The sequence below is a fragment of the Mustela erminea genome, chromosome 3 (assembly GCF_009829155.1).
Source record: "Mustela erminea isolate mMusErm1 chromosome 3, mMusErm1.Pri, whole genome shotgun sequence".
Classification (NCBI taxonomy): domain Eukaryota; kingdom Metazoa; phylum Chordata; class Mammalia; order Carnivora; family Mustelidae; genus Mustela; species Mustela erminea.
The window spans coordinates 136,178,352-136,196,125 of record NC_045616.1 but is presented as its reverse complement, the minus strand read 5'-3'; the positions used below and the strand labels follow the sequence as shown (position 1 = coordinate 136,196,125).

The window sequence follows — 17,774 nt, the reverse complement described above, 5'->3', positions numbered from 1 at the left end:
GCCCAGGGCTTCATAAATCACTAATCCTGTTAACCTGTCCATGACTCATGGGAGCAGGGATCTGCGCTGAGTCTCCTGCACGTTGAGTCAAGGGCTACGTAATAGCAAAACTCAATTGCAGGCAGTGATTCAAGGAGGCTACCAGATTCCCCCAGCCTAGAGGAAAGGTGAGATCCACAGGGACTTTAGAGATGTCAAAAGGGACATGGTTGGGGTCTAAGGGAGTACACATATGAAACACATGCAACAAATATACTCCAAAATGCTAACAGTGGTTGTCATAAAATAGTAAAGAGATTATTTCTATTTTCTTTTTGTGCTTTTGTGTTTGTGTGGGCTTTTAATTTTAAATAATGAACATTTACTATTTTGTAATTTTAAAATTACTTAAAAATCAATGTAGTAATATGAAAGTGAAATGAGGAAATGAGAAATTCTGCTGCTGGTGTTAAACGCCTAAACTTACAACTATTTTAAAATACAAATGTTTTGTTATAATGTGGTAAACCCAGGTTCCAAATCCCAATGTATAATTTTATGCAACTTAAGCAGTTAAGTGAGGATAAGTAATCATCTCACACAGGTTGCTATGAAGATCAAATGAGACACAAAAGTAAAACACCAAATAGGAGTTCAAGAAACAGAGCAGGTCCTCAAAAATGCTAGCTGCTCATCTCTACCTCCTTCATATCATGTGCTTCTAGAAGATAACTAGTTGCTTCAATAGTCTCAAAGCAAAGCTTTACACTAAACAGTTTCCTCTCCCACCATCCTCCCAAAATATGAATGGATACCAAATGCTTTTTGCTTCTCATTCTCTGTGGTTACCACAGCTTGGGCCCACCCTGATTCTTATAAAACAAAAAATGATCTTTGCTCCAAGAAACCGCTCCCCTAGCTTCTCTTGACAAATTGGGATTACCTCTTTAGGTCTACAAGGTAGCCCAAACACCCCTTCAATTCTTTTGTAAAGGGACAGAACATATCTAAAAGCCATGTCAAGAAGGTGTGTTAGATACACCAATGTCATGTAGAAAGACAATGCCATTCTTCTAGGCACGTGACAAAATGGCAGTGGATTAAAATGGATCATTTGCTGACCTGCAACCATGCACAGCTGTGCAAAAATATTCTCAAGGGCAAAAGAGGAAATATGCCTCTGACCACAAAAGTGGTCCTTCTAGTAATATTCCTCAAATATTAAAATAACGTGTTTAGGCTAACTGGCAAAAATCAAAGAAGAATATGCAAAATTTGGAGGCAAATCAAAATTCGGTTCCATGTGATTAGAAATTGAAAGAGAAATTCAAAGCTATCATAGGTTGACCTTAACACCACAGCAGCAAAAGTAGATTTTACTCAAAATCAAAATGCCAGTTCATTCATTCTAATTTTAGTGTCTGATGTCCAGACCTAGTCTACCTTTCAGAATACTAGTTCTGAAAGTCCTTAAACACCGTAAAATCCAATTTAGCCCCCTACCAATTATTAAGTTACCGTACAATGCCTTTCAAATGCTTTTCATAATTAGCTCATTAATATCACTGCCTTGGGGTACTGTTTACCAAGTACTTTATGCTGATAGTGGGTTTTTTTAGGCTAAACACACTTTAACTGGAAAATTTACAGGTTAAGATAATTTTGGAACTTGAAGCATCCCCCACGTATCTTGAAAAAGACAAGGAAGGATAAAAGGAAAGACTTGTGGTAGCAACTGAACAAAAGAACACAGACAAAACTTTTGTCCAAAACTAAGGTTCTGAAGGTGAACGAAAAATTTCTAGCCAGAACCTCATGACATATGAGAGTCAGACTATGCCAACTTAAGTAGGTATCTTTATTCAGATATGTGAAATAATAAAAACTAGCAGACAACTCAAGATCTTAATAATGAAAAACCAAAAGTATCAGAACTACATGTGAGTGCTGTGAAAGTCAACAATTGTCTACTACTACCAAAAGAAAGTGAAATCTTCTGAATATAACCACCATCAGTCCCTGTTTAAGGATTCCAAGTAAAAGGAGGATTCAGCTTGGGATATACACAGAATACCACAAGAGAATGTGGTGCCCAGTCTAAAAATACAAAATAGTTGTAATATTTTTTGAAGCCACGCTCCAAAAATGAGCTGAGTTGCTAAACCAACCAGGTAAACTGAATTCCAAAGTGTGACAAGCTCCAAAAATGAGCTGAGTTGCTAAACCAACCAGGTAAACTGAATTCCAAAGTGTGACAAGCCCTTCTGAAGAAAGCCATGTACAAAGTGCTTAACCTTTGGTAAGACAGAGAGAGAGAAAGGGAGCAACCACATAAGCAAGTAAGCAGAAAACAATTGGAATTGTAATGGTTTCTTAAAGATTTCACATAAAGAGATTACAAGACTTATTTTGATAGTTAAAGGATAATCCTTAGAACCCTTCTTAATAAAACAATTTTTTTAAAAAGAACAGCTACCATTTAGTATGAGTTTACTAGATGCCAAGCATTACCCGAGCTCTTAACATACTTTATCAGATTAGACCGCACAAATCAGTAAGAAAGGACTATCAGTATCCTTGTTTAATAGAGGGGAAAAGGGTACAGAGGGAGCCAGTAGTTTGTCCACATTCCCACACGGCCGATGAGTGGCAAAGTTGGGATTCAAACCTATTCATCCTAACTACTACTGGGATACTACAGTCTTTTTTCAAATCCAGACATACCTTCTTAATGCAATTTAAATTGTTTAAATTTCTTCTGTTTGGCTTTCACAGTGAACAAATTAGAAACATTCTATTAGTTAGAATATCAATAGACATATCAAGATAGAATGACATATCAAGATAGAATGCTAGAAAAGTCATGTTTAATACAGAATTTAGTGAAGTCTTTTTACCTCCCAGGTAAGAATGCTATATTACTTACAGGTAATATATGACTCTGATTTACATGGGGAAGATAGAAAAGAAAACACAGAGCAAATTAGAATAGGGAAAGTACCCTTCTGTTCTTGCTCCAATCTGTCCATCACAGATAGCAATAAACTACAGAGATATAAAGATCTACCTTAACAATAATGTAGGAAAGATACTTTTGAAATTTGACTGGCAGGTAGAAACTTCTTGCTATATAATCGTTGTTGGTCTTTTGTTCCCCCAAGCTAACTAACAGGTAAAAATAAAGAAAGAAAGAAATAAAAAATAAAGAAATCTATAAGATTTATTTCATGCTTTGATGGAACTAAAGAGAAAAGCACATCACTCTTATATTTAAATATAATCTCTTTTGTTGTATTTGATTTTCAAAAAGAACACTAATATACTGCAAAATATACACATAGCTTACAGTGAGATATAGTTTCCAGTCCTTTTTGGCCCCTCCTGTGCCCTTGTAATATTGACCATTTTGTCTCTTTTACAACAAACACTTTCCCAATTTACAAAGTTGCTCTGTATTCTACCTCAAGCTTCCAAAGAGTACTAAAAATTTCTCTAATGTCATTTGCAGAGATTAAAAAAAAATCGTAATTCATTTGTCCTAGATACTGATCTAGTAATTCTAGTTTCAGAAATTTAAGTTACACCTCTCACTAAATGGAAGGTGGGTATGCTTAACCTTGCTTCTTGAGAGCAAGATTAAATAAATAAAATTAACCAGGAAAAAAAAAAATCCGTATCAGTAGGAAACACAATTTAATTCTTGAAGAGACCAGACTGCAATATCTATGTAGCTGGTAATCTCATCTCTTCAACAGACACAATTCCTTAAATCAGACTCCCATGTACCAATTTAAACTTTTATTTACTATATAAAGAGAACAGCCATGATTAGAATAATGCAGGAAAAAAAAAAGGATTCCTATTTCAGCAAGCTGAAGTATTTTTGTTACCAGGGCAAACTGTTAGTAAAATATCTATTCTAGAATTTGAAGACTGATTTTCAAAGTTGATAGGCTTTCTCTGAAGTCCTATAGAGGGCTTCCTGTCCATCAATTCAGCTATTTCAAGTATTCTGAGAACTAGAAATGTTACCTGGTTCCTAGGAAACTACTTGCTGAAACCTACTACCAGGATATTTCTCATCTTTAAGTTTAAAACCATCCCATTAGATTTTCCTATCTATACGATCTACTTTATATATCAAAACTTTGTTTATTGTCATCATGGCATTTAAAATATTTTTTTCCTTGTTTCTTTCTCCTCCATTAGTGTATACATTCTGTCTTACTTTAAGACTATAACTTTTTAAAATATACAATGACGATCTCCGATCAGTTGCAATTTTAAGGAAAAGGATGCAGATTTCAAAGGAAGGCAACTGCTTTCTCCCTAGCCAAAGTAACATAAAGGTAACTTTATATAAAAAATCAGAATACTGCACTTAACAGCATTTCCCATAATATCAGTTTAATGAATTGTGAACATTCAGCCTAGTATTTTTACCTAGTTTAAATGAACTTGTGAGCATATCCCTTCCTTACACCAATTTCACTTATTTTCAAGAAAAAAAAAACCTAAAGATTCGTGAATACCTTAATCAAGAAGTGGTCCCTTCTCAAGCTAAGCACCGAGCCTGAAACCAACACATACCCCGGCAAGAGAGGTTTAATTCCAGCACACAGCGAAATCATTTCTTAATGGTATGTCATACTGTTTGTTTGTTTTTTTAAGGCATGTCGTACTGCCTACTGAAGTAATAACTCTTAATATTTTTGTGATGACGTGGGTCTGCTTACTTCTGAACTTTATAAATCCTCTCCGTTTTTATGAGGGTTGGAATTTATTCCCCTCCTCTCTTCCACTGTTTTCCAGGGGTCACGGTTATGGTACAGGGTGCACAATGGATTTCGCATGGTCATCCTACCTCAGAACATGGCACACTCCCTCCTCTAACCGCCTCCAAACTCTTCCCGGAGGAGACAGGCTAAAAAGCAGCTCGCTCTTAGACGGCGACGCAACCAGACGTAGCCGGTTGAACGCAGGTGACCGAATGGCTTCGCCGGTGGCCCGCAGCGCTGCGCTTCTGCAAACACACGGTCACCTCATTTGTTCCCGTGCTGGCATTTGTGAAGCTCGTCACGGCTGCGAGGGGATGCGCCGCTTTCCCTCCGCGCACAGAAACCCTGTGTTCTCCCGCTCGCCTAAAATCAAACCCCCGCCTCTCGCTCGAACTGCGCTTCACTTTACACTACGCTTCCACAAGCGTTATCTGGCTTGACCCTCACGCCAAGCGTGTTCTCAAGATAAGCCTCGAAGCCGCGGTGCCTATTTTACTGTTGAGGAAGGAATCCTGTGCACGGACCCAGGGCTAAGGGTCACTCTCTCCCCGATGGAGGAAGCAGCTTCCCGGCGGAGGGGACAGCGAGTGTGACGCCCGCGGCCCGCATCCTCTCACCTGGCCGGCGGACCCGGCTACCGCCTCCTACCAGTGGCCGGGAACGTAGGCCCGCGGTAGCGGCTGCTCGGGGTATCCGAGGTCTCCTCGATCTCCGCCTGCGCTCGGCCTCAGACCCCAGACCCCAAAGTGCCTCACGCTCTCGCCATCAGGCTGACCGTCCGATCTTGCCAGACAGCGTCTGGAAGGACCGGGAAACTCCGCGCTCGCCACAACCGTCCAGGATCTGGGACCTACAGTCCGAGGCCACGGCGGTGACGATCACTAAAAGGCCTGCAGGCTCCGGGGGGGATGAGGAAAACCCGTCCCCAGTCAAGCGGCTGACATTTCCCAGCCAGCCGGAGCACCGCCCACTTCCGCTTCCCCGCCTACCCCTGTGGGTAGCCCAGCCTCGCAGCCGCGGGGGGTTGTGGGTATCTCGAAGGCGGGGAAAGTAGCGAGGAAGGAAGTAGAGGAGAGCCTGCCGGCCTAGGCAGAGCCGAAACTACAGTTCCCAGCAGGCAGCGAGGCCGCAGACGGCTGCGGCGGAGCCGAGCGAGTAGAAGAGCCCTGCGCGCGCGGCGAAGATGGAACGTTGCTAGAGTTCGCGGGTCTTGCTGCTGGGGGTCGGAGCTGCACGCCGTGAGCCGCCGCGCGCCAAAGCGGGAATCCCGGAGGCTAGCAGTTCTGCAGTTAATGCACGCATTTAAAACTCCAGAACCTGTGGACGCCATGCACAGGTAACCCGATTGCAAAAGGGGGCGGCGAGTGAGTGAACCGTTTCAATTCTTTTAGGCCGCGAACATTGCTGCTTGCTGATATTGTTACAAATGCTGTAACGTGAATAGTTGCTTAGCTCCTTCTTTGGGAAGGCGTGGATGGCTGGGTGCTTTAGTGCGGTGATCAGCGTGCGGTTTTATTTGCCTTCCTTGTTGAGCTTTCCTGCTGCTGTTTTCATCGTTGTGCCCTCCCGCTCGTGTGTTCCCTCCACTTTAAGACATTCTTGAGGCCTTCCCCGTGATCGTAAATCCAAAAGCCTTTTTGATTTTCGGTTATTTTCTCTTTCCTTCTTAGAAACTCGCCGCCAGCACTTAAAAGCGATTCCATGAGACGCTGTGAAAGTTCCTTGCATTCATTGCATAATTTGCAGTTTCATTTAGGCCTTTCAATTACTTATGGGTGTGCTTTTGAAAGAAACCGGGGCTGTTGTGCATTTTTCCAGGAAACACCTCCAGGAGATTCCCGACCAGAGTAGCAACGTTACCACCAGCTTCACGTGGGGATGGGATTCTAGCAAGACTTCTGAACTGCTCTCAGGCATGGGGGTCTCGGCCCTGGAGAAGGAGGAGGTGGACAGTGAGAATATCCCCCAGGAACTGCTTTCCAACCTGGCCCACCCTCAGAGCCCTCCCCGAAAACGGCTGAAAAGCAAGGGGAGTGAAAAGGACTTCGTGATAGTCCGCAGACCTAAGCTAAATCGAGACAGCTTTCCAGGTGAGGTATGAGGGTAAAACTGTCGGTCACATAAGAGGTGTATTGAAGTATTTTATTGGTAATCTTTGTTCAGCGATCTTTAGGAAGGCACGCTTTTAAAATTGCCTACTTCTGAAGTCGTTTTTCAAAGAAATGGGACAACTGGTCACTGAAATCTGAAGGAATCTTGGTAGGTTATATTTTCAGGTGTACAGTTGACTTTTAACCCATGTGAAATTTTAACCCAGAAGACATTCCTGCCTCTTTCCTTTGAAGGGAATCTGCGTGTTCAAAGACCAGCTCTGTGCCACTGATAAATGGGGACATAAGCAGTAATCTTGCAGGACTTTGTTGTTGTTGTTGTTTATATTCTGCTGCTGTATAGCCTTGACTGAGTTTATTGCCATAATTGCTTTAGTTATTTCTCAAAGGACTGCTAAAGCGAGTGTTAAACTTAGTGTAGAGACTTATATCTCCAGGAGCCTCCCAAGTGGATTTTTCTGGTATGCTCTGTCTACATTACTGCCAGCATTATCTGTTTAGTCACCCAACCAGAAACCTAAGGATCAGTCCCTTCCAGCATCCAACCAGTCATCAAATCTTTCCGTCTCGTCTCCTAGATGTTTTTCAAACTCTCATTATCTCTTGCCTGAATACTGGAATGGACTCATAATTCCAGTCTTATCCTCCCCAGACCAACTCCCAGAGTAGAGTGGACTGACTGACATGTAGAACTCACCATATCATTTCCCTCTTTGATAGCTCCCCATCCCCAGCCTTCTCCAACAGGTCAATGAGTGCCTCTCAGAGTGGAACAGAGCCCCAAAAGTACAAAAAGCCATAGAGTGATAGGGTAAACACAGTGCAATGACTTGGGGTTATCAGCTTTTCTTGCCAGTAAATCATCTAAAACAGTCCTGCAAATATTTGCTGAGCACATGCTATGTGGGGGCATTGTTTTTGATCTTGGGGATAAGGCAGCAAACAAAATCTAAACATTCCTGCCCTCGTGAAATTTCTGTTCAAGGGAGAGGATGCAAGGAACATAATAAAGGTGGTTTGTAGTATGTTAGAATGTGATAAATGCTGTGGCCAAAATCAAGTACAGAATAAGCCAAGAGGGATTGGAAGTTCTGGGGGTGGGAAGATGGATTGCAACCTTAAGTAGGGTATGGAGGGAAGGCCTCACTTAGACACAAGCTTTTTAATCAAAAGCATAAAGGAAGTGTGAGGAATATGCCATGCAGATATCTAGGAGAAGAGGGCTCCAAGCAGAGGACAAAGTCCGTGCAAAAACCCTGGGGCAGAAGCATGTCATGTCTGATTAATTAAGAAGGAAGCCATATATGGAATGAGCAAAGGGGAGAGTAGTGGGAGATGGGGCTGGAGGTGGTGGTGAACAGAGTTGTGATAGGACACACTGATGTGTTGGGATTAAACTGTAGGCGGGGTCAAGCGTAGAAGCTTAGAGATTTGTTAAGAGGTGTGGAAGTGGTGATAACTGTGCTCAGATTCTGGATGAATTCTGACATTAGAGTTGACAAAATTAGGAGGCTATTAAAGTAGTCTGTAGAGAAGGTGATTAAATCCTAGACAGGAACTGAGTGGGTGATAGGGGAGAAGAGACAGAGTAAAGAAATGAAGTCGTGCAGAGCCACGGTAAATAAGTATATTCCTCAGTTCTCCCATCTGACCTTTGAAGAAGGGTTGGTTGGTTGCTTTGCTTTAAAAAAACAGAAACAAAAAGCTGTTGTTTGGGGGTTTTGACTTTCATTGGGAAAGAGAACCTACAGATTAAGGTCTGGAAATCTACATCGGGAAGGGGCGAATTAATTAGAAAGACAATAAGGAATTGTGAAGTCAGACAGATCTGACTTGACATTCTAATTCTGCTGTTTACCAACCTTGGGAAGTTATTTAAGCTCCCTGTACCTTTGTTTCTTTGTAAAATGGAATAATAATACCCACTTCATATGTTGGTGTGAAGATTAAGTGAGAGAGTGCACATAGAGCTCTTAGCATGCTGTGTGCATGTAACACACGGTAAGTGACCCCAGTTAATCTGGTCAAAATTTCTGACACTCATTTTGAAGCCACTTCACTTTTTCTTTTGTCCTTAATCCTGTTAACCTGACCTTGTTAGTGTAAGAATTTTTTTTTCCTCAAAGTTTAATGCTCATGTTATTTTTAGTGCCTCGAGTGCAGCACTGGCAGTTTGGTTCTTGACCAACTAAATGTGGTGAAAGACACTTTCTGCTTAGATGAGCAGGTTTTGATTCATTTGCCCAGTGCCCGTGGCTTTTAGACATTGAGCGTGATTACTGTGTGTCCTTCCACAGTCATACCCGGATAAAGACGTATAAATAAAAGTCATTTTTTCATCCAGGCACAACAGAAGATGAAGGGATGGTTGCTGGTTTGTAGAAAATTCCTAGTAAAGCTGAGGAGACAAGACAATACGTACTAAGAGAAGCTCACAGCAAAAGATGGCAGCTAAAACAGTAGCATTCAATGAGGCTTTCAGATAGTCAGTGCTCTAGGAGGCCAGAGGAAAGAAATCCCTTTGGCCAAATTGAGCCAGGTGCGGCTTCCCAGATGCAGAAGGGCTTCCAAGGTCATTCCCAGTAGATGTGAACCATCTTTCTCCTCCTCCTCCTTAGCACATGTGGAGGCTCTGGGGAAAGAAAGATCTGGAAATGGTCCAATGAGTAAGTCTAGATTGTTAAAATTGACCTAAATATACATGTCTGAAGTGAGAGGAGGAAAGAGAAATAAAGTTTTTGTGTTTGTTACTACCTAAGAGAGAGGCAGAGAGGGAAACTAATTACATACGTCATACGTGTGTGGTATTACCCAAAATATGGCTTGGTTAATTGGTGTGGGGAGGTAGATTCACTCATGCAGGAGGGACAGCTGGGCTAAAGGACTCCCAGTGGGCCTCCAGTGTATCTGGATCATGATCGGCTTGGAGGGGGGGGTTGTCTGCAGTTGTCAAGACAGGTGGCTAGGAGCTCTGCCAGGATTAGGGTAGAAGAGGCCACATCTGCTTTATGCAGTGATCTGATGACAGGGGCCCTGGGCTATGAGTTTTTCCTGGTTCTTCACTCATCAGTCTCCCTGCAGGCCCCATGCGAGACTCACACACATTTGGCGACTAAATCCTCATCATCATTTTATTTGGGAAGATAAAAAACTGTGTGGCCAAACCATACGAGGACAGGTCTGTGTGACCCTCTGGGTGAGTGGATGGAAGGAATTGGCAGTAGGTGACTCAGTCATGAGGTTAGTCAGAGGCACAGGGAGGACATCACTGGCAGTCATTAAATGCTGTCTTGGTCCCTTTTCTCCCTTCCCCCTCCCCCGCCAACCAACAAGAGGGCCATGAAAACACTGGTGAACTAATTTGTTGATTAGCTTTTTCATGGCTGTTAACCCGCTTGACATTGCAGACCCTGAAATGGTTCTCAGAGTGGAGACTCTGAAGTTTAGTGTCTGCTGATATCCCCGAAGACACTGTTCAAAGTGCAAAATTCCTGAGATTCTGATCCAAGAAGTCATCATGCCTGGTTCCTGAGAATCTGCTTTTTAATGTCCCCAGGCAAACATTTTTCCTCCAGTTTTTTTTCCTTCCAACCAGTAATAAATGTATTTTACGTTGTAATCCTGGGCATGTGCCAGAAACAGAAATTTCACAAAACTTTATTTCCCCTTACTAAGATAATATCCTGTTCCATTCCATTCTTTCCGAACAGTGCTGTTCAAACTAAGTTGATTTCATGAGTCACCAGTGAATCTTAGCCCACAGCTCCCAAAGCTCAGTCCTGTAAGAGCCATATTTATGGGGCCCTGGGAGGCATCTTTTCTTTGCCCTGTAGCTTCCTTCCATTTGTTCGTTCAACAAGTATTTATTGAGCATTCCTAGAGGTTAGGAATACAGCAGTGACCATAACAGACCAAAGACCTGGCTCTCAGATCCCATATAGAGCATTTATATTATACCTTGTTCTCTAAAGTCACAATTTCCATAGTTTCTCCGTCGCTGTTCGCACAGCACATTTCAGGGTTGAGCTAGTCTCTTACGGATATAGAGGACTGGATGGAAGGGTCATCGAGGACCCTGTTTTTGTTTTGCTTTTTGAAGTTCTGCCCACTTAGACAAAACAAAAACCAAAAATATCAATTTTTTATGGTCTGGTGTTTTTATGATTTGTGGGCAGAAGAAGGAAGACTCATCCCAGCATGACAGAACATTTGTGTTTTCCCAGAAAGAAAGCCTAGGTTAATACTTCAAACAAGCTAGCACAAGCAAACATTAAGTGTTTAAGTGTTTAAACATAAAAAAAAAAAAAAAATTAAAAAAAAAAAAGGTAAGTGTGAACACAAGTGCCTGCTTTTTCTGCAAGTATAGTTTGTTTATCCATGTTTAAGGAGAGGAGCAGTTTTCAAGAGTCAACGTTTTATTTATGATTAAGATTTGGAATTTTAACTTGAATCTGAGTGTAGGTGATATTCCAAGAAATAAATAAGCCAAGTAAGATGAGTAACCTAGACTGCGAAGATCTCATGCATAGAAAATTCTTCCCTAAGCCGCTCTCCCCAGAGGATTTGAGGCATGGGCAGCAGTAAGGTTACAGACGTGGACAGCTGGTTTGCACGTGAGGGAGAAGTGGAAATGATGGTGGCTAAGGATGATGACCAGCAGTTTGCTTAATCCGGCCAGTTTTCGCCCCGTTCGTGGCTCTGAAGTAGGTTTAACTGCCTTCACGTAGTTGAATACTTGAGCTTGAATAATTTTTTCCTTTACTGCATGGGGCTGGTGTGCAGCCCTGGGGGGTTTAAAAGAGGCGAGCGGAAGTAAGCCCTGCTCTGGACTTTTCCATCCGTGCGGGCAAACAGACCAGACAGCAGAGTAGTCAGGCATCCAGGAAGCAGATGGTTGATGTTTTGAGAATTCAATATGGCGAGTAAAATTAGATTAAGCATATCACAAGCCTGGATCCCAGCCACTGGGGGTGGAGAACAGACTTTTGCTCCATCTGCTTGGACAGCAGCCATTCTCAGACTTCAGCCCTCCAGCCAGGAGCCCAGCAGTCAGTGGCCTGTGGTCAAACTGAGGGAGCCCTGGGCACTTGGCTGCCCTCTGAGGCTGTGCATTTTCTCGGCCATTGTTCCTCCCCTTGGGAAGCCCACTTGCTAGCTCTTGATCTTTGTTTGATGCCCTCTTCCGGCCAGCCCTCCCTCCCTCCCTCACCCTGGTTGAGTTCATTTTCCATAGCAAGTCAGGTGTGATTCCTAACCTTCCCTAACATTGTAGAAAACATGAAGAACTCAGGATAGGGGGGGACGTAGAATATTTGAGCCTCCTGTGGTTGAAAGGGCATCATTTGGAGTCAGACGTGGGGTTGAATCCCCAGCCTGACACTTACTGGTTGTGTGACCTTGTCCTCTTGTCACAGTGGCATCTTCTTTTGAAGCCCCTCCCCCCATCTCAAAGACAACTCCTGTACTGATATGGGGACCTTACGTTTGTGTGCTGGGTTTTGGTCTCCAGCCTCCATCCCTGGACACCAACAGTGCTTTGTTGTTCCTTTGCAGATACAGTCCCCGTCCTGTTCCCCACCCTCCCCCCACACCCATGGCCAACCTTCTGACATCCACCTCCTCTGTCTGCACCTGCACCTCGGGGCGTGGCCTTTTGACCTGCTCAAAAGGCCTCCGGGCTCTTTGCCTCCTGGCTCTGCCACCTGGTAGTTGAGCTCACCTGGGTGAGGTGATTCCGCTCTGCTGAGACCAGTTTCCTCCTGGGTAAAAAGGCCCTACCGAGTGCCCAGGGTTGCTGTGTTTAAGTCCGTGTGCTGGAATAGATGCTTGAGACATTTTTAGGGTTTTCAAGTAAATGGCAGTTTTGAAGTGTTAGGTTTTGTGTTTGTTGAGTAGTTTGTCTCCAGGCAGGGCTGTTGGGCAAGGATCCGTGGCTCACAACCAGCTCCAAGCTCTGGTGCATTGATTAGGCACCCAGGAATGCTAGTAGAGTGGAGCCGTAGGCCGGCCTTATCATTTCACAGATGAGGAGACTAACTGGTCTTAATAGGCAGCAGTGGTCTTGCCCATCTCTATAATAAAGCTGGCATCCTTTGGGGGGTCAGTCATTCCTTTGTGAAGTGTCACCTGAGTACTTTCTGACATTTATTGCCAGGCCCTCCCCTAGACACCAGGTGTGTGGTCATGATTTGGTTAGCAAAGGTTGACCAGTCTCACAAATACAAAATCAGCGCATTCACAGCCATATTTATGGGGCAAAGATTTACTGGATGCCTGTGGGCTGGGTATAGCGCTGTGTGCTGGGAATGCCGGTCTGGATTTGGGGGGGGGGGTGGTTGGGAGGGCTGCAATGGAGCCCTGGGAGTGCTCCTCTGAGGGGGTGACATTTAAGCTGAGCTCCAGAGGATGAATGAGTAGGAGTTCTTGTGTTATTACTGGTGTGGCTTCGGTGACTGGCTTTGGTGTCCTCTGCAAACCTCTGCCTTCGTTGCTGGGGCTAGTTTTCCTTCTAGCATTTTCATTACTTAGCTCATATTGTTCCAGCTGTTTTGATTTCTTATGTGTTCCCAATAAAATAAGCACTAAGTTCATTAATTTATTTCTCCCGCCCTCCCCTTCACCACAAGCCTCCCTAATTTCCTTTCCCACCGTCTTTAGTGGACGCGTGCACCCCATTTGGAGCTCCACACCTTTATATGCCTTTATATGCCAAGGGCTGTCTTCTGCATGCAGATGTGCCTGCTTGACGCCTCCCTCCCTTGGCAGACCTCTGGGAGGTTAATTTGCCTTCCTGGTCCCTGAACCACCCCCAATCCAGTGACTGACTGCCGTTGGTGGATTAATACTGCAGCACCCATGCCCTCAGCTGGGACAGCTCTGGGGCAGGAGCTGGAGGGTCTCTTGGAGTCCCCAGCGGACTTGAACTCCACTTGGCCATGGTGATATCCTGCTTTTTAACATACCCTACATTGGCTTCCTTCCCTCCCATATCTCTTCACTTCCCAGTGCTTCCTGGAATTACTTGCCAAATAAACTACTTGAACTCAGGTCCCCCAGATCTGCTTCTGGGGATCCCAAACTTCGGTAGAGCACTGTTTGGGGCTCTTGGTAAATCGTACCATGTAGCTCTTGTCCAAGTAAAACCTCGTGTGTTTCCAAGCACCTGAAAATTCTAAGCAGCATTGAAAAGAAAAGGTCCTCATGGAAGGCAAGTGCACAGATTTAACAGTGAGAGGAGAGAGAGTCAAGACGGAGAAAAGAAGTGTGACTCCGCTGCTTGATCTCTTCCCTTACATTATTTAATCCTCATAGGGAACTGCTTTGCAAAATAAATCCCTTTATTCCCATTCCTGCCGATGAGGAAACTAAGCCTGAGAGATTGATTAATTTGCCCAGGCTTCATAGACTTGGGCACCAGAGGTGCGTTCCCATGGTTCTCAAAAATGGGGATGCCGTGGGGCGCCTGTGTGGCTCAGTGGGTTAAAGCCTCTGGCCTTCGGCTCAGGTCAGAATCCCAGTGTCCTGGGATCGAGCCCCACATCAGGCTGTCTGCTCCACAGAAAGCCTGCTTCCTCCTCTCTCTCTCTCTGCCTGCCTCTCTGCCTACTTGTGATCTCCGTCTGTCAAATAAATAAATAAAATCTTAAAAAAAAAAAAAAAAATGGGGATGCCGAGCACCTGGTGCCCCGAAGGGCTGAGGGGTCATTGTGAGTCTAACATACTAGATTCGAAATATCTAAGTGTGTCATCTCTTGCCAAATCACCTGTTAGAATCTGATCTACAGGGGCAAGAGGGAGCAGAGGTCGGGGAGTTAAGAGTTAATGGGAGGAAAACTTAAAATGCTGTGTGTCAACTTTTTCCCAATTTGGGAGGCAAAGCAGGAGCCCTGTTTGAGACCCTCTGTCCTCTGTCCATGCTGAGCTTGGAGGAACCTTGTGTGGTGATGATGGAGGATTGCTGCCACACTGAGGAGATTCCGGGTCCTCTCCAGCTACTTCCCCAGGTTGTGATCCAGGGTCAGTAGGGATAGGCTGCCTTCTTCTATTTACCCCTGGTTGCAGGGCTATAGTGATTCATTTTGTCCTCCAGAGAGGGAGGACATTTATGAGCAACTGCATATCTCCTCATTTTTCAGTAGAGGCCACTTCCTCCAGGAAGGCTTCCCTGATCACTGCTCTACCACCACACACTGCACAGCACTGCACCAGGAACCCCACTGAGCCCATTGTGATACTTCACTGAAATTTCTTGTTTGTGTCTTGAACCCTGAGCTGGCCATCCCTTATGCCTCTTTGTTCAGTAAATCTGTGCATGGACAGATGTATCAGACATTGCTCTAGTTCCTGAAAATAAAAAGATTTTTTTTTTAAGTCATTTTTTTGCTCTCCAGAACTCACAGCCCAGCAGGGGCAGAAGCTAAACAGATGAGTAAGTACATAATAAAATTGTGGTTAAGAAACAAAGTGACTTGTTCTTGGTGATGTCACAGGAAGCCTTCCATAGGCATTGGGGTTTTAATAGCAACTTGATTTTAAATCAGTAGCCATCGGGGGCAGGCACCGTGTACACAGGGCTATGGAGCTGTGGCATGGAATGACTCATTCTGAGAATTACAAATAGGTCCAAATGCCTGGAGCACATATCTACATAATGAACCGAGACGAATGAGTGGGGCCTTGACGTAAGGCTTTGAATTTCACACCCAGCAGTTTGGACTTCAGGCTACATACATGGGGGGCACCACTGAAAGGTTCTAATTGAGGGAAGGTCCTGATAGTTTTAGAAAGATTAACCAAGGATCCCACCTGGAGGCAGCAGGTGCATCATCCTCCTCAAGGCTTTTCTCCATCAAGTCCTCCGCAGAGTGGCCCACTGTGCTGGTGCAGTAAATACTGACACCTTTTAGATGGGGAGGGCCGGTGTGTTAGTCATCAGGGTTCTGCAGCAATGCTGAATGAGTAGGAGACATAGGGAGATTTACTATAAGGGATTGGTCATGCAGTGATGGAAGCTGGAAAGCCCCAAGGTCTGTGGTCCAAAGTCCTAGGAACCAGGAGAGGAGATGGTTAAATTCCAGTCCAGCTCTGAGGGCAGGAGGAGAGCCATGTCCTGGCTCAAAGGCCAAGACGAAACCTGCTCTCCCTTCGTCAGTTGTTCTTAACAGCCTTGGACTGGATGAGCCCTGTGCGCATTGGGGAAGGGAATCTGCATTTCTTAGTGGATGGACTCATGTTCATCTCATGCAGGAACACCTCACAGAAACACCCAGAATAGTGTGGAACTAAACCGCTGGATACCTCTTGACCCAGTCAAGTTGACACACAGAGTGAACCATCACAGAGGGAAGAGGATAGGCTCAGTGTACAAGAGCCATTGGGGGCAGAGGGAGACGGGGGAGGCCAGTTACTGAACTAACCTCAGCACTCAGCTGCTTCAGTGCCTACTCATTCTCTTCTTGACCATTGTCCTTTTGTCCTGATCTTGTTATTCTGTATGTTCATATGTAGGAGTTCTGTTTAAAAATTGTTTTTATAAGACAAAACTTAAAGTATCTAACTTTTTTCCTTCCGGTTTTTTTGTTTGTTTGTTTGTTTGTTTGTTTGTTTGAACGAACACAGAACCCGAGCAATCCTTTTAGAACTTTCTATGCTCAGAACCCTCTAGTTGTTCCTCCTGACGTTCAGAGTCACAGCCAGAGCCCTCATCATGGCGTAGAAAGTTCTGGATGACCTGGCCCCTCTCACTTCTCTACCTTATCCTCTATCACTGCCCCCTCCCTGCTTTTCCTGCTGTTCCTCAAAGCAGACATGCTGTTCCCTGTATCTAGAACATACCCTGGGTACTCACAGGGCTAACTCCCTCGCTTTGTTCAATCCTTTGCTCAGTGATCCTGGTCTCCATCAGGCCTTCCTTGGCTGAAATTTGTTGAGATTTTTGAACACTGGTCCCGTACCTTCTATGCTGTCCTTTACCCTGCTTCATTTTTCTGCATAGCACAAATCCAGTCTTTACATATGATTCAATTTACTTATTTTTTTTATGTGTGATTATTTCTTCCCACTAGAATGTAAGCTCCATGAAGCTAAAAGTGGTTTGTCTATCTGATTTCCTCCCCTCTCCCCAGCACCTCAAGTGCTTCCTGGCCCCATAGGAAGCAGAGAGGTACATGAGACCACCATTTGGATATTGCACTTGTAGGCGAATTGACTTCTAAATGCTTTCTGTAAATCTGAAAGAAGGAGGAGACTTCATTTGCCTTTTAGATAAGATCACTACTCAGTAAATCCACCACAAATCCATTTCTGAGAGAAACAAGGCATTTCTTAGCGACCAGAGGCATCATGTCTTAGACATCGCTCTGCACTCTCTGAGGGGGCGGGGACTTGGTCTGTGCCACCCTTAATGCAGTCCTGGCCTAAAGTTGGCCAACAGGTGCTGAAGGCAAAAACAGTATGAAAAGTATTCTTGGTTTTGTCTTTTCTCCTTTGTGGAGAAAGTGTGGCGCTTACCGCTGGGTACAGAGTCCACGAGTGACAAAAACAATTGTGGAATGAGTAATTCGATTTGTGTTAAATTCCCCTTTTAAGTTCAGTATTTGTGTGTATCCTGGTGTGTAAGGATATTCTTGTGTTTAAGTTCAGTATTGTGTGTATCCTTGATGAGCATGGACTCAGTAAACTTGATTGGGTAAAAGAATGGTGATGAGAAAACACCTTTTTTTTCCTCCCTTAAAGGTGTTTCATGGGACTCACTTCCTGATGAGCTGCTCTTAGGAATCTTCTCCTGTTTGTGCCTCCCTGAACTCCTAAAGGTCTCCAGTGTTTGTAAGAGGTGGTATCACCTAGCGTAAGTATTTTTCAGCCCTCCCAGTATATGTGTGGGGAAAGGGGAGGGTTATTTATTTAT

The 17,774-nt window shown here is 44.2% G+C and overlaps 2 protein-coding genes across 5 annotated transcripts in view; one reads left to right on the top strand and one right to left on the bottom strand.

Moving 5' to 3' along the window:
- Nucleotides 1-5,761, bottom strand: part of LMBRD2 (LMBR1 domain containing 2) — a 47,374-nt gene extending 41,613 nt beyond the window's left edge. Inside the window, exon 1 of one of the 4 annotated variants that reach the window (XM_032337597.1) lies at nt 5,375-5,761. The gene's annotated coding sequence lies outside the window, so the exon portion shown is untranslated. Of the gene's footprint in view, nt 1-4,843; nt 4,939-5,374 lie in introns of those variants that run through there. The other 3 variants (XM_032337598.1, XM_032337600.1, XM_032337599.1) reach the window with 3 other exon arrangements.
- Nucleotides 5,762-5,904: 143 nt separating this feature from the next.
- SKP2 (S-phase kinase associated protein 2) overlaps nt 5,905-17,774 on the top strand; it is a 34,287-nt gene continuing 22,417 nt past the window's right edge. The window contains exons 1-3 of the mRNA XM_032337601.1: nt 5,905-6,093; nt 6,576-6,847; nt 17,603-17,714. Coding sequence (XP_032193492.1) covers nt 6,050-6,093; nt 6,576-6,847; nt 17,603-17,714 — 428 coding nt within the window. The 5' untranslated portion in view covers nt 5,905-6,049. The remainder of the gene's footprint in view (nt 6,094-6,575; nt 6,848-17,602; nt 17,715-17,774) is intronic.